The following is a 15,597-nucleotide window of genomic DNA, read 5'->3' on the forward strand; positions in this document are numbered from 1 at the left end:
AAAAAAAGTTATTTTTCCATGAAATTAATCATTTTTTCAGATCAAAATTTATTTATGAATAAGCTATCGAAATTCGGCTAAGTAAGTCTCCAACAATTTGGGTAGAAGCTTTTTTTGGGCAACGTTTGTCGATCAAAAACATTTTACAAAATTTTTGGCGATATTTATAACTAATGGTAAAGAGATTGATAGTATCTTGTCAAGAGAAAAACAGGTGTAGCAAAATGAGACTACTTTCCTAAATTCGGTATAGAAATTTAAATTAAAAATCTAATCTAACGCAACATGGAGTTTTATGCATCATTTAATATTAAAGATTTATTTAATAGAATGCATATTTCCTGGGCGGTTTGGACTAATAATCTACTACATGCTATGAAGCTCAAAAAAAGTATTTGAAAACAGATGAAGGTAACCAAATAATAGGGTGTCAAAATAAGTTTCTTTCATATCATGCTAAGAATTGTTTTAATTGGCTATGTTTATATGAAAATGGATGCTTATCTACTAGCCACTATAATATCGGTTTCAGTCGTCCTAAAGCTCTTTTAAATTATATTATAAAGGCGAGGCAGTCTTTTTTTATGTAAAACTTCTTTCTACATCCTTCAATATAGACAGCTAAAGGAAGTATTTGCAACATATTATTGCTTTAAAAAAATGTAACAGTGCAAAAGATACAACAAACGAGGTTTGTACAATAGTCAACAAAAATAATGGGAGATTTCTGTAACTTTGTTACTTATTACAGCATCTTCACAAAATTGGTGTCAATGGAAATTACTGGAAAAGACAGTTTATTTAGATCGATAAACTGATTTACCGAATTAATTAACGTGATTAATTAATTAGCACCTCGGAATTTCTCTCATTACAGAAACTGAGATTTTTTAAAATTCGATCCAGTATGTCTTTTTCTATATGTGTGTCAAAAATCTCTCCGAAATTCGCAGTAGTTCTTAAGATATAATTAATTTTGTTTGCTTAAAAGTCCATCTGAAAAGAGACAACTCACTAAGAACCATATATTGAGCAAAACTCACGATTGCTAAAAGCAAAAAATTCATTTCTTTCGTTTCATTTCGCTGAGATTCCAAAAAATTAACCAAATGTGGCACAGATTGATTTAGAGAGCGAATATTCATTTTCAAATTCAAATTAATACATAATTTCTTTTCACTGGAAATTTAAGAATTTCATTACTTTAAAAAATATTTTCGAATCTGTCTCAATACTGATCCCGCCATAGACATTTCAATAACACCCAGAAAGTTTTATTGTGAATGAAATACATTGGTCCCAAAGTATATAAGTGAAATTTTATTTCACTAGTAAAAAATAATTCGCATAATGGCATTTTAAAAAAATAAATTTATCAGCCTTTATATAAAGGATTCAGTTCATTTTCAGTTTGAAGTCATTGTTAATCAAACAGAAAATTCATTAAGGTAAGAAGTACTTTTTGATTATAATAAAGATTTTATCAATATTTTAATCAGATTAATAGAATAAGTAAGTTTAAGACTTTAAATTATAGAAATAAATGTTGATTCACAGAAAAAAATTCATTTGAACGTCATCTGGTTAAAATCACTGTATATTTATGTTGATGACACAATTCATCACCGAGAATCACTTTTTCTTTATCTCATCAGAATTTAATTTTTAATTTTTTTTTCTCGTATACGAAGTATACAAAACAAAACAGTGCAATCGTCTAACAATTTGACCATGTGACTTCATATTCCGAATTTTTTTGAAGTAAAAAACTTATTTGGAATTATGACCTCCTGTCTGTAAAAATGTCCACTCATATTCGTTCACTCGCAAATGCTAATGGAGACTGGGCTGTGTGTGAGGCGTTTTATGTATGTGAAAATGGAGCGAGTTACATCGATGAAATTTCGTATGTGATCATTACATCAAAAATGTAGTAGTGCATCAGGTTTTGATTAAATCAAAATAAGTTATTATGTCTATCTGTCGGAAGAAAACATAACTCAAATAAGGCTAAATGGAAGAAATCTGGTATAAGGTTTCATCACAAAACCTAAGATCTGCTAAATGTTTGACTGCTTATTAGTCCGTTTGATTCATGAGTGTTCAAACGACACTACTCAAATAAGCAACAAACTAGATATATGATATATGAAATTTGAAATGTAGCTTTGACACTAAAACCGTCGCTATGTGCAGAATTTTCAGTTCGATGTTAATGTCCAAAAGACGTGTTTTATTATTATTATTATACAGTAACTAAAACATCAGTTGCCTTTTTGAATACTTTCAGTAACAGTATTCATCAACAATACAGTCACAATATGCATACAGCCATGCGGACAATCAAAGTAAGAATAAATAAAATAAATAAATAAATAAAAGGATCAAGTGATCCTTCATTTGCATATGAATTTTGCATTTTCTAATTCTATGACAAAAACCATTGAATTATGCGCGAGAATGCAATTTGTATCAAATACAAATCACGAATATAACATCGGATTTTTTTTATATACTTGTATAGACTACATAACTTTTAATTTTATTTTAGCCTACAATAAGGCTATGTGATGATATTAATGATATATTGTCTAGTTTGAAGGAGGATAACATTGTTGTTGCTATTTCTTATCACACACAACCAAGTTGACAAAAAAGAATAAAGAACGGTTTTTTAGCAATATACAATAACGATAGATGGTTGAATTAGGCTCAGGAGAGATATTTGAAAGAAAAGAAGTCCATATTTGCGTCACAAATGAGGGAAATTATCATAAAACCTGTAATTAAGTAGAGGCTCTGATAGACATCACTTGTAGAATCAATCAGTGTTTCAAATTTCTAAGATGAAGCTATCTACATATGTGGCTTAATCCAAATCACAAGCTCTTAAGGCGGCGACAGAAAAGCAAAGATAAATTGCATTTTATTTACTTCAACCTTATTGGTAAATTATTGGTCACTATTTAACGTAGATTTGATTTCTTTGAGCTACACTGTCTTAATCTACAAATTTGAGGAAAAATATAAGATCATATTTGAAACATAGTAATTAAAATAGTAATTTCAATTAATAGAATATCTTAAATAAATAAAAATCGTATTCCTTTTAAAAATAGCATTTTTTTAATCCCTCGATAAAAAAAGAAAATGCTTTTCAACACGAAAAATAGAAATTTATAACTGCCTTTGAGCTTCATGTATAAGTAAAGCAGTGTTCATACTCTAATTTGAAATTTTTAAGTCCAACAAAATCTAAAATATTAAAACTATTGGAATGATGCCTAAATTCTACTTCAAAATTCGTAAATGTAAATTACTTGCACAGATAATCATTGATCTTTAAATCTTCGAAAGAAAAATAATAAAATATTAATATACGATAAAAATCGCAATACAGAAAAATAAGTATTCTTTCTTCTAATAAGAAATATTTTCTGAAATTTTACATATTTTATAATATCAAGTGCTTGAATAAATTTATTTTTTACTAGAAAGTTAATTTCACTTCGTATGACAATCATCTGATCTGGGAATTAATCAAAGATGTTTTATAAAAGTAGTTAAAACTCACATTTCTCGATAGAAATGATAGTAGATCCATAGAAACAGAAATAATAATATACAATCTTTCAGCATGTAGGTGCGTCAAGGCTTTTATTACCTTACAATTTACTTTATCACAGTCATGCATATTCACAAAAATTGGAAAAGAATTTTTTTTTTAATTTATAAATTTATTTCATCCATTTGTGTAGTAAAATAACATTCTTTAAATTAACCAAAAAAAAATAGAAATGCATCATAGTTTCTAAGATAACGCCAAAAGTCATTATGATTCATTTAACATTGAATGCGCCATTTTTCAAAACTTTAACTCTCGAAATTTTTTATGAGAAGCTTACGATAAAGTTTTTTGGTGACTCATTTCATGATCAGCAATTGATTAAGAGAAAAATTTGGTAGGCGTAATGGGAAAATAATTGTGTTAAATAGGCCAATTAATCAGCATAGCAATCTAAATAAACCTGTCACGAGCCATTTCTATTGACACCAGTTTTGTGGAGATGCGATAATAAATAGCAAAGTTACAGAAGCGTCCTATTATTTTTGTTCATGACTGTGATGCTAAAACTATCATGACAGTCCGCAATAGGTTTAAGAAAATTAAAGAATTAATTTTTTTAATTAAGAAATTTAATTTTTACTTGAAATATGAAGACCGCAGTGACAGCCCAGTAACGAAAGAAAGATTTTATCACAGCAGTGACGCTGAAATTCAGCTATATCGTGTGTGCAGATGCCACTAATATTCCCAGAACAACGGTATATAAATCACAACTGAATATGCCAGTCGATGTGACGTTTTGGATTCCACGCCTATTGACGAAAACCAGCCTTTGGAATCACACCACTAAAATCGATTTGCTTCTCTAGTGACATAAAAGAGATCCTTTCTTAAAGAGGCATCGATTTTGCATCAAATGTACATCGAAAATGCACTAAATCTATATACAATAGTCCTACAACAGTTACGAAGCCCAGACTTCACCTGGAGAAAGTTGTTTTCTCCATTTGGAGGGATTGAGAAATTGTACGTGTATCGTGAGCTCCTTCCTCAAGGTAAAATCATCCATTCTGCCCAATATGGCAATCCATTTGATAAATGAAAAACAGCCAGAATTGGAGAGCTGACGAGGAGTCATTTTCCAAGCTGTTACAACTTGATTTAAGCGTTCTATCACCACCTCCGTACTCTCCAAATCTTGCTCCACCTGACTGATACTTATTATAGTCATTTAAACTTCTTTCCGTGATGAATGGTTCCAATCCCTAAGGGAAATAAAAACGCACATCGGGAAACATTTTCAAGCAAATTCCAACGATTTTGAGAAGAGGGAATAATGAGGCTTCTTCAGCGATGAAAGAAAGCAATAGAGATGAACAATCCATATATAATGCAATAAATCAGCTTTAAACAACAATCATCATGTATTCATTTTGTATTGAAAAAACGAATGGGGCACTTTAATATGTCTTTATAAAAAATCATTTTTGACAGTTCCTCTAATAAATGCAAAGTCCTCTAGGTAATTTTAACAACATTAGTATGTTTTAAAACTAAAGATATATTTTAATTTTATGAATATAAGGAAAATATATCCGATAATTTGATAACTGATTATACAAAACTCTTACATTTTCATTATAAGTGTCCATTTGTTTTAGCTATAAAACATTGCTATATTTCTTAGTGTTAAAAAATTTTCAGAACGATTCATTAAAAATTTTTCATCCTAAAATGCTTACTTTTTTATCAACTAATTATTCTAAAATAAACTCGTTGAAAAATGTAAGTTCCATTTAAACTATCGGCTTTTCTGAGAGATTTTATCTAAATTTCTACTACTTGTTTATTTTTTAACTAAACTAAAAAACATTTTTCGCCCATTTTCTTCTGATAATGAGACAATCTTCTCAATATTCGTTCAATTAGCAAATCGCCAATACCAAAGGTTAAAAACGGATTTAGTATATTAACCATGAATGATATTTATGTTTTCGTTAGAAATTAAAATCCTTTCAAGTGTAATAATTTTAACGTAAAAACTTTTGTTACAATATTTTAACATATATTTTTATGCAATATTTTTGTACCTTTGTTAAAAATATTTTAATATACAAATCCCAATTTTCATCTGAAACATTTTTTATATATTAATTAGTTCACAAAAGCTTTATTTTCCTGTTCTTCATCTCAATTTGAGTAAAGAACTTATGAAAATGTTGTCATTCCCCCAAATTTCTTAAAGTTTTATACTCTTCTTAATTACTATTTTGTAAAAGATGAAGACAGAGATGTATATGTTAAAGAGGCAGTAATTATTAAACTATCATTAGAATTCTTTTAAGATCAATAAATAACGTTGCTTAACACACGTTAAAAGATGAAATAAATATATTTAAAAAAATTAAAGTAGACTAGTTCAAAGTCTCACTATTACCTAGTAACAGCGTATCAATAAAAAATGCATTCTAAAACGTTATTCAGAGGAAAAATTATATAGAGATAAATTATTAATTATTACAAGTAAAAACTGACGAATGCTGCAGATCATTCATTGCACATCTAATTTAATATTCCTTTTCAAACGAGCATTATGGAACTGATTGAGCGGAGATGGAAGTGTGCGAGGTAAGGGAGATTCTAATATTTTTGTTTGTTAAATTATCACTTCAATATGCACATAATTTACTACTGTCAAAACTGCAAGGAATTTATACCATAATGCGTATCTTATGTTTATTTAGTACGATGACATTTATTGGAAAAAAAAAGATCACAGTAAAAATTTGATTATTAAATCAATATAAATAATATATAAAATATTAATAACCACAATAATTAATTCCACCACCATTTACGGCATAGCAAATTTTCAATTACCGTGATTCATATGGGCTAAAGTAGAATGGCACCCATCAAGTTTAACCATATCTACTTTCCATTTTGCGAATGTATTAGCATCTTGCTCCATATGACCAATGATTCCAGGGTACCCCATACAGGTTTTAAGTCCAAAATCTTGATAAATTCCTAATTTCAAACCTCTTTTGTGCATCTATGAATGATTTAGACAATTAGAATGCAAATGCAACATTAAAAAATGATAAAAATGAAAACTTGTTTTCAGAGATTTTCTGTATTTAGGTTCTTTCTCTTTATATATGTGTTTGTAATAATTTCCAATTACTTATAAAAATAATTTTCTAATCAATTCTAAAAATAATTTTCTAATCATTTAAACTCAGGCTTCACTGTAACTTTAAATTCTAAGATGTGTGGACTGTTCATTTTTCCACAAAATTAAAATACTGAGTTGACAGATTATTTTCTGAAGCCATATAAACTCAGAATATTTTCTCACTGTCGCCTTTTCCTGCTTTCTGCCTTCCTACTTGGTTCTTTCACCAAGGTTTGGACAACGACACCTTGACAAAATCGGATTATTTCTTTGAAGTTAAGAAGAATAAAACGTGTTGAAAAAGTTGCAAGTTGATTAAATGTGAAGTGTATGTATATGTGCATCTCTAGTAGTTTTGCCATAAAGAGCAACTCTAATAAAAAGATGGAGAAAGATTTTTTAATAGGAAACACTATGTGACTCGCGTTACCATCTGACATTTTTTTTCAAAATTAAATCTATATGTACGAATAAAATAATGTATTTGATTAACAAAAAGCTCTTTACAGACATCTCGTGTACAAAAACTAGGGCTTGTGTAGAATTTAAAATTTAATTTGTACAGATAATATCCAAACTCTAATTTGGCACTGACTCACATAACAAAAAAGAAATTTTTGTGGGTTGATTTCAACCTAGAATTATTCCTCTTTCAGCACAGTAGAATAAAAAAAAAAATCCATACAATGAATAATATTTCTAGGTTATGATCAACATAAAAATAACATTTTAATTGCATTGGTTAATCAACATTTTGAGCATGATTCACATCACATGTTTCTGTGATTATGTTATATTTCCCACTTTACTATTTAAAGTTAATGAAATATTGGTTTAAAAACATTTCATTTTGTAGATTTTAATGAAGCATTGCTAACTTCAATATATATATTGAAGTTAAGTATTTTAACAAATCAATTAAAATTAATAACTGAAAAAAGTGTGAATAAAACCAGTAAAAATTACACTACATATATTTCAAAACAAATTACAGTGATTTTATCTACCGAATTATAATACAAAAGAAAAAGCCCTCTTGCAGGTTTTAATTTCCGAATGAACTATGATCGTGGATAAAATATTTAATCTTATATTTATTTAATATATTAAGTAAAAATATTATAATTTGAAATATTTATTTATATATTAATTGGGATGTTACCTAATAAATATGAAATACAGCATACTACTTTGTATTTTTGTGTATGATTTAGGAATCCTAACACTAGCGCAAAAGAAAGAGTGAATCTAGAGTAATACAGTGCTTCAGTAAAAATACTTACCTGATTTTGTTGCAAAGGTGCACTTTGGATTTTATCCTGGAAGACATATGTATAATTTTCAGAGAAATGTACTTAAGTCATACATAATTCTCTGAGATATTCATTTGACAGTACAAATTGATTCATATTTTTATATAAATTGCCTTGCTGACGTTTCAATATCGTAACGTTCCAAATATTGTGGCAAAAATGTTACTCCAAAATGCGTGAGGTTGAAGATATCGAGTCCCTTGAAGAACCAAACTGTTAATTTCTAATAATTTTTTTTCAATCATAGGAAACAGACTGCTCCTCATACAGCCATTCATCAAGGAGAAAAAATGGCTACAGCAGCAAGAATTAGAAAGAAAGTGCGACATATACTTTGATACAAATATACCCTAATGAATTTTGAAACGATTTCAAAAGAACGGCTATTTCTAACGGTTCTCCGTAATGAAAAAAAGGAGCTTTAGTTTAGTTACATCAATGTCCCACTAGGAAACAACACGAGGGCTATTTTAGGACGGACGTAGTAACTTTGAATCCCGGTCAAATGACGAGAACGACATTTTGAGGCCCTTCTCCACACTTTTGCACTTCAACAACGAATGGACATTTGACCATAACATCAGATTTAACGTGCACCAGGCCCGCACAAAAATGGTCTTCTGTGGAATCGGGTCTCGCACTTAAAACGCTCCGAACTCAAAGCTGAAATCTCACTACTACTAGTGGTCGTTTCAGGATCTTACAACAAAATGCCTAGATAAATGGAAAGAAATGAATTTATAACCAAACAAAACGATAAGAATTTCAACAAGAACTCAAATACCAAATAAATATAAATAACCAAGAAACTGTAATGCCAAAATTAATTCCTTTCATTTTCAGTCAGTACCTTAGGTCTTTAAAGAAGATCGTTATTTCTAGTTATTCAAAAGAAATCGAAGTCCTCGTTGATTTCTGAACACAGATATCATTGGTTCTTACTGAATAAAGAAAGAGGCAAAATTTTATTAATTCCTGCTTTTGATGGATATAGATTGAAGTGGAAGTCTGCCAAGTCTCCATTTATTTTATTGTGGAAATAATTAATTCAACAATATAGATATGCTAATAGTAGTAACAGACAAGTTAAATGTTCTTTGTTGAATAACTCATGGAATTAATTAGTTAATTCTATTGGTGAGGACTTTTTCAATATTAAAATAAGCAGCAAAGAAAGGGCCTTTACACTACAAAACAACAACTGCAACATCAGTAGAGATGATTTTCCCTATTCTGCAAACTTCAGGAGGCTCAGGAGAATGAGAAGATCATTCACTCCACAGAAGTGGAAGAGAATTTTGAAGAATCGATAGATGCTGATAAGGTCATTATTGCCTGTACAGCAGTAAAGCTACGGAGAGAGCAAGAAATGGACCATTGTTGAGAAAAGCTTTCTTACAAACAGAAATGAAGAAAAGATTCATCGATACAGAACAAAATATTGAGAGAGCTGTGAACGAATGTTATCGCCAGTGAGCAAGGTAAATTTTCCTCTCGAAACTTACAAAATAATTTCATAAGAGATTAAATTACGTTCAAAATTTTCCCCCTGGATATCCAGCCAGCAACAATTTAATAGAGAGATATAACAAAGTTCTGAAACAAATTCTCCCACATGTAATAAGAACCGATTCTTCGAATTGGGTAAACACAACCCAAATTTACTATTAGTCTACTGCGAAGTTCCGAACTCTGCTATAGGTTTCACTGTTCTGTGTACAGAAAAAAAGCATGAATCCTTTGAAAAAATTAAAATCATCATGCTCTGGAGAAATTCCCTTATCAATGGATATTGGTCAATCTGAAGAGAATTACCTACAAGAGTTAAAATTAAAGATGGAAAAGACCATTGAGCAAGAGAAAATATTTGCCGCTAATAAGCTATATACTTATAGAAAATACTATAAGGTATACTGCTAAGGTATATTGAATAAGTACTACTATATACTTATTCAATATACTTTAGCAGAAAATGGAAACAGATAAAGAGAAGAACTTAGATTGCTTAAAAGAGGTTCAGAGGGGGAAAAAAAAAGGAGCCTGTTAATAAACATCAAGGATTGTTTACTGGCAAGCTGAAAAATTCTAAAGTTAAAGAATATAAAATTCGTTTAACATATCATATGGAAACCAATATTAGATGCAGGATTAATAGAAAAAAGTGATCCAGTAGTCTGTGTTTACAAGAAATGCAAGGGTATACAACTATGCATATACTACTGAGCACTGAATGCCGTCACAACACTAGATGAGTTTGCTATGGGGAACGATCTGATATACAGAATAGGAAAAGTTAACATCATAACAAGTCCAGTGGGAAAGTAGAGCAAGGATTATACATCATTTAAAACATATCGAGTCCAATATTTATTTAAAATTTAACCTTTTGAACTTAAAAATTCTGCAACGCCATTATTATACTTTATATCAATTTAGTGAATTTGCAAAAGCCTATATCTACAGTAATGTATTATTTCAGCTTGAATTTGAAACACAACTGCAACACCTGAACTGCATATTTACGAAATTACAATGCCTTTTATTCGTAGTAAATCCAAAGAAATGCTCACTTGCGAGAACACAATAAAGCATCAACTTCATCTAGAAAAAATTAAGACAATACAATTCTTCAAACTAAAACCTATTTATAAAGTTTACTTTGATTACTTGACTATAAGAAACCTCTCATTAACTCATGGAAGTAATAACGAAAAAAACATCAGAAATCTCTAATTGGAAATAAATACACCAAACATCCTTTTAAGAACTTAAAGGAAAAAATCCCGGAAAAACACTCAAAGTTGTACACCCTATCTTTAGAGAAACTATTCCTTATCGATTCTGATGCATTTCAGATACATATAAGAGCCTGCCTATTGCAAGAATATGATGGCAAGCAGAATTCCATTTGTTATATGAATCAGAAACTGTCCACTACAAAACACATTCGCCAAAAATCGAGAGGAAGCATATGCAACAGTATGAACTTCAAAAATATTTTAATTATGAATATTTTGCTCACCCGTAAAGATTATTAGCGATCATAATACTCTAATATTTCACATTAAATTACTTCCTAAATCATCAAAGTTGAAAACAAGGGCGCAAAAAAATAATAATAATAATAATAATAATCTTCTTACAGAACTTTGGGCAGAGTTATATCTGTCTCCAGGCCTGACTTAACTTTCTAAGTCTTAAATATAATCGATCCAGCTAAAATTACTTCAGCAATAAAACATAAATATAGAATAGCTTTATATGAGGTAAGTTTGTCAATGCCAATACCATTATTAAATTATGTCTGTACTAATAATAATGAAGTATATATAAATATTTTTTTCTTATTACTTTAATTCATGCTAAAATGCCTTGCGATGCAGATTAGACAATAAGTAAATTCACAGATTTTAAAATGCCTTTAATCAATTTTCCTAATACGACTTTATAGTGTAATGAGCTACACACATATGTACAATATTATAACTGTAAAAGTTCACTTCAGCATATTGCAAGTTATAAGGGAATTAAAAACAAAATTAACATTGTCTGAAAAATTTAGACAAAAATGAAATTAGATTAAAATAAACAGTTTAAAAACCTGGTTGTGCATCTATTCTGTTAATTCGTTCATATATACGAGTTTCCGTCGACGAAACAAGGAGCTCAATTCATACCATACATCCCTCTTGATTTCATTTACAGAATATTGTCTTCCTTTACTGTAAACTTCCCGATGCATGATTCCCCAAAGATTCTCTATTGAGTTATGATCTAAGCTACATGCAGTCCAAGAGAAATTGTTTATATTCGGAAAATTAAACCAGACTTTGTGTTGACTGCAATGAGAATTGAAGCATTATCTTGCTGAATTCCCATTTAGAGGCTCGACAAATGGCAGTAGGTTATCCTCCAGTATCTTAGCAACATACTAGCAGTGATGTTTGGCCAGGAACTGGATTATAAAATAAGTAGAAAAGATAATTGCCTAAGGGATCCACAACTTTGAAGGGTTCCAAGACAATTGGATGATTTTTATTTATACTAAGGTTACAACTTTTCATTTTTATTTTCTAAGATGCTGGGACTTTTTCTTCTGAATTTCTGAAGATAGCCAGCTTCTGAGTGTCTTTTGAAAAGTAAATGCACAAATATAATTTTTAAAAATTAATTTTTTTTTTCAACCAAAATAAATTTTTAGAAAATGTTATCTTTGGATGACTTCAAACAAATTTATTAATTGTACTGTCGCAATGAGGAAAATAAAAAGAGCCACCTAGATTTCTTTTGCAATCAATCTTCCTATGTGAAAACAAAAAAAGGTCATGATGGATAATAAAAGATGTCAGCCTAAAATTTTTGTCTACATATTTAAAACTATACAAACTTTGAAATTTCCTAAGGAACACCAATTTTTAAATGTCATGAATAGATTTCCCATGAAAAAAATACCCGAAGTACAGCTTTTGATTAATATACCATTGCATCCGGAGATATTTGACAATTTTTGTTAAGGAGTTGTTTCCATATTTAGATGTGTAAGATTAAGAAATTCCTTGGACGTCGGTAACAGTATTTTGTTGTTGTTGTTGTTATACTTTTAACGTATTTTAAAGCTTTAATCCACATAGTAAAATCGTTTGCTATTTCATTCATGACAAAATATTAACAGCAAAATATTTTAGGAGAATCTTGATTCTTTTCCGGAAAGAAATATTTAAGAGCACTGAAAGTTTTGCTTAAATTGCACACCATTATGCTGAAAGCACTAAAATAGAAAGTTTTTTTGTATGAGTAAAAGATATAAATTTAAATATATTTTTTTATTATTATTATTTAAAAGAAATGTCGATTTTAGCGTTAAAATTAATATCTTACCAATTCATCGAGAAAAAGTTAACTCATTTTTGCTCTTTTGCACTTTATTCCTGTATCTCTTTATCAGTATAGACTATCGTCACTGCTTACTAATAAAAGGCATGTAATGATACAAAAAAAGGAGTGCAAATAATTCACTAATAAATGTAAATCAGTTTCCTTCCATGCTTAATGTTTTATTCTTTATGTTCTATTCTTAGTATTGTTTGCCAAAGATTTCATTGTCTGTCTTTAATACGCATATATCCTATGTATATAGGATATATGCGTATTAAAGACGTGAAAAGCATATTGCAGATCATCACTTCTCTAAATGTTCATTCATATCTTTCAATTCTATTATTGTAGCATTTTTAAAGCTATAATTCATCATATATCTTGCTACTTCTTATATGAAAAGAAATTTGAAAGGAGGTATAGTTACAAGAAATAATATATTAAATTATAAGAATAATTATATCTATCAGCATAATTATTATACAGGGTGTTCATTAATTATTGTCGTAGTTTCCGTATCCCATAACTTTCGAATAAAAAATATTACGAAAAAAACCTATTACGAATTCGTAAATTACAACTCAAAGAATTTTATTAATGATATTAAAAAGATTAACGAATGTGCACATGGCTGCCCTTCGTGGCTCGTAACACATCGAGACGAAATTCGATTTCCCTCCAAGTGTTCTCCAGCATTTGTGGGGTAACATTTTGGATCGCAGTAACAATTCTGTGCTTCAGTTCATTAAGGGAGGGCACAGGAGTCTAATACACAATGTTCTTGACAAACCCCCATAGAAAGAAGTCCAGCGGTGTTATATCTGGTGATCTCCTAGGTCATGAGTTTGGTCCACCTCTTCCACACCATCTGTCGGGAAAGTTCTCGTCTAAAAAGTCACGTACAATCATACCCCAATGTGGGGGTGCACCATCTTGTTGAAATATCACATCTGGCTGATGTTGCTGCATCTGAGGGACCGCATACATCTCCAGCATGTCAAGGTATGTCACGGAGTTTATTGTTGTTTCAGCAATTCCAATTCTCGATGATCGTGGGGATTCTCCAAGTCCCATATTCTACAGTTATGTTTATTCATTTTTTCTGCCACATGAAAAGTGGATTTGTCACCGAAGAATCATTTCCGAAGGTAATTTTCCTCATCCTCAATTCGAGTCAAAATTTGTTCAGCGAACTCAGAACGACGTGGTTTATCATTCGGGTGTAAAGCTTGCACAATTTGCACTTTGTAGGCATTCAGATGAAGGCGCTTATGGAGAACGTTCCATATCGTTGTATGCGGTATATGTTACTGCACAGCTGCTTGTCTCGTTGATTTTCGTGGACTGCGAGTAAACGTTTCTTGGATGCGATCAACATCTCCCTGCGAAGTGTTCGGTCTTTCCGCTCCCTTTCGGTGTAGAAAGCTACCAGTTTCCTGAAATTGTGTTAACTAGCGTCTGATAGAATTATCCGAAGGAGGATCTTTCTTGTACGTGGTCCTGAAGCGACGTTGAGTAGTTATGACTGATTTAGTTTCGAAAAACCACAATACACACATTGCTTTTTCTTGCACGGTCGCCATTTTTATTTATGACGTCATAATTACCCAGAATGCAAATGCGCTAAGATCGCATTGTTGCCACGTAAAATTCTTTGAGTTGTAATTTATGAATAAGTAACCGGTTTTTGCGTAATATTTTTTATTCGAAAGTTATGAGGTACGGAAACCCCGACAATAATTAATGAACACCCTGTATATAGATAGTTATAAGAATAATTATTCCTTTTGATGTTTTTAAGAAGTAACCAGCTTAATAATCAAAAATTTATTTTAGAACACATTTCCTTAAACAGAACAAACTTAATTTAGTTAAACTGGGATTGAAAAATTTAATATTTATCCATCAACTTATCATTATCCATAAAAAGGATGATTACTAAAATCAATAAAAAAAATTTTAAATTGTAATAAAATATTACAATTATATATATATATATATTAATACAAAATATCAATATTAAATGCCTAAAAAATAATGTTTTGATGCCTGATTTTTTTTAATTCCATTTGTGTTTATATACAATTATACAATAACTTTAATTATGGCAGATAAATCTTATGAAATTTAAGACTTGTGAAAGAAATACTATGCACTTAAACATCAGTGAACTTAAACACAAATCGCAATTTTCTTGTTAGGAAATACGGAGATTTTTATCCATAAATTATTAAGAGAAATAATTTGTTAGAATGTTTGTAAAATTAAATAATTAAATCCTACAATGGTAATAATTACGAAATAAAATCACATTCTTCAAGAATTTGTTATATTCTGTAAATGATATTATATGAGCTAACAGATAAAAATTATAGCTTGACAAAGTCTATCATCCACATTTATAAATAGCGAAAGGTTAATAAAATTAAATATAACAGCAATGGAAAAAATTTTTTTTTATCTGATTTCGTTTGTATTAGGCTGACGTATTTTTTAAAATATTTTTTTATAATGCAACAATGCAGAAAAAGATATTTGCTTCAAAGAATGCATGATCAGCAACATTTCAAAGCCAAATAAAAAACTGCCGATATTTTGAAATTTGTGAATGTACCCCTAAATGCATAGCTTTCGGACCAATACATTAAACTTAATGTAACGGG

General features: G+C 29.8%; 1 protein-coding gene across 1 annotated transcript in view; it reads right to left on the reverse strand.

Moving 5' to 3' along the window:
* Positions 1-15,597, reverse strand: part of LOC129958128 (alpha-N-acetylgalactosaminidase-like) — a 38,680-nt gene that overhangs the window by 12,314 nt on the left and 10,769 nt on the right. Inside the window, exon 3 of the mRNA XM_056070328.1 lies at positions 6,449-6,623. Coding sequence (XP_055926303.1) covers positions 6,449-6,623 — 175 coding nt within the window. The remainder of the gene's footprint in view (positions 1-6,448; positions 6,624-15,597) is intronic.

This window comes from Argiope bruennichi, chromosome X1 (assembly GCF_947563725.1).
Source record: "Argiope bruennichi chromosome X1, qqArgBrue1.1, whole genome shotgun sequence".
NCBI classification, from domain to species: Eukaryota; Metazoa; Arthropoda; class Arachnida; order Araneae; family Araneidae; genus Argiope; species Argiope bruennichi.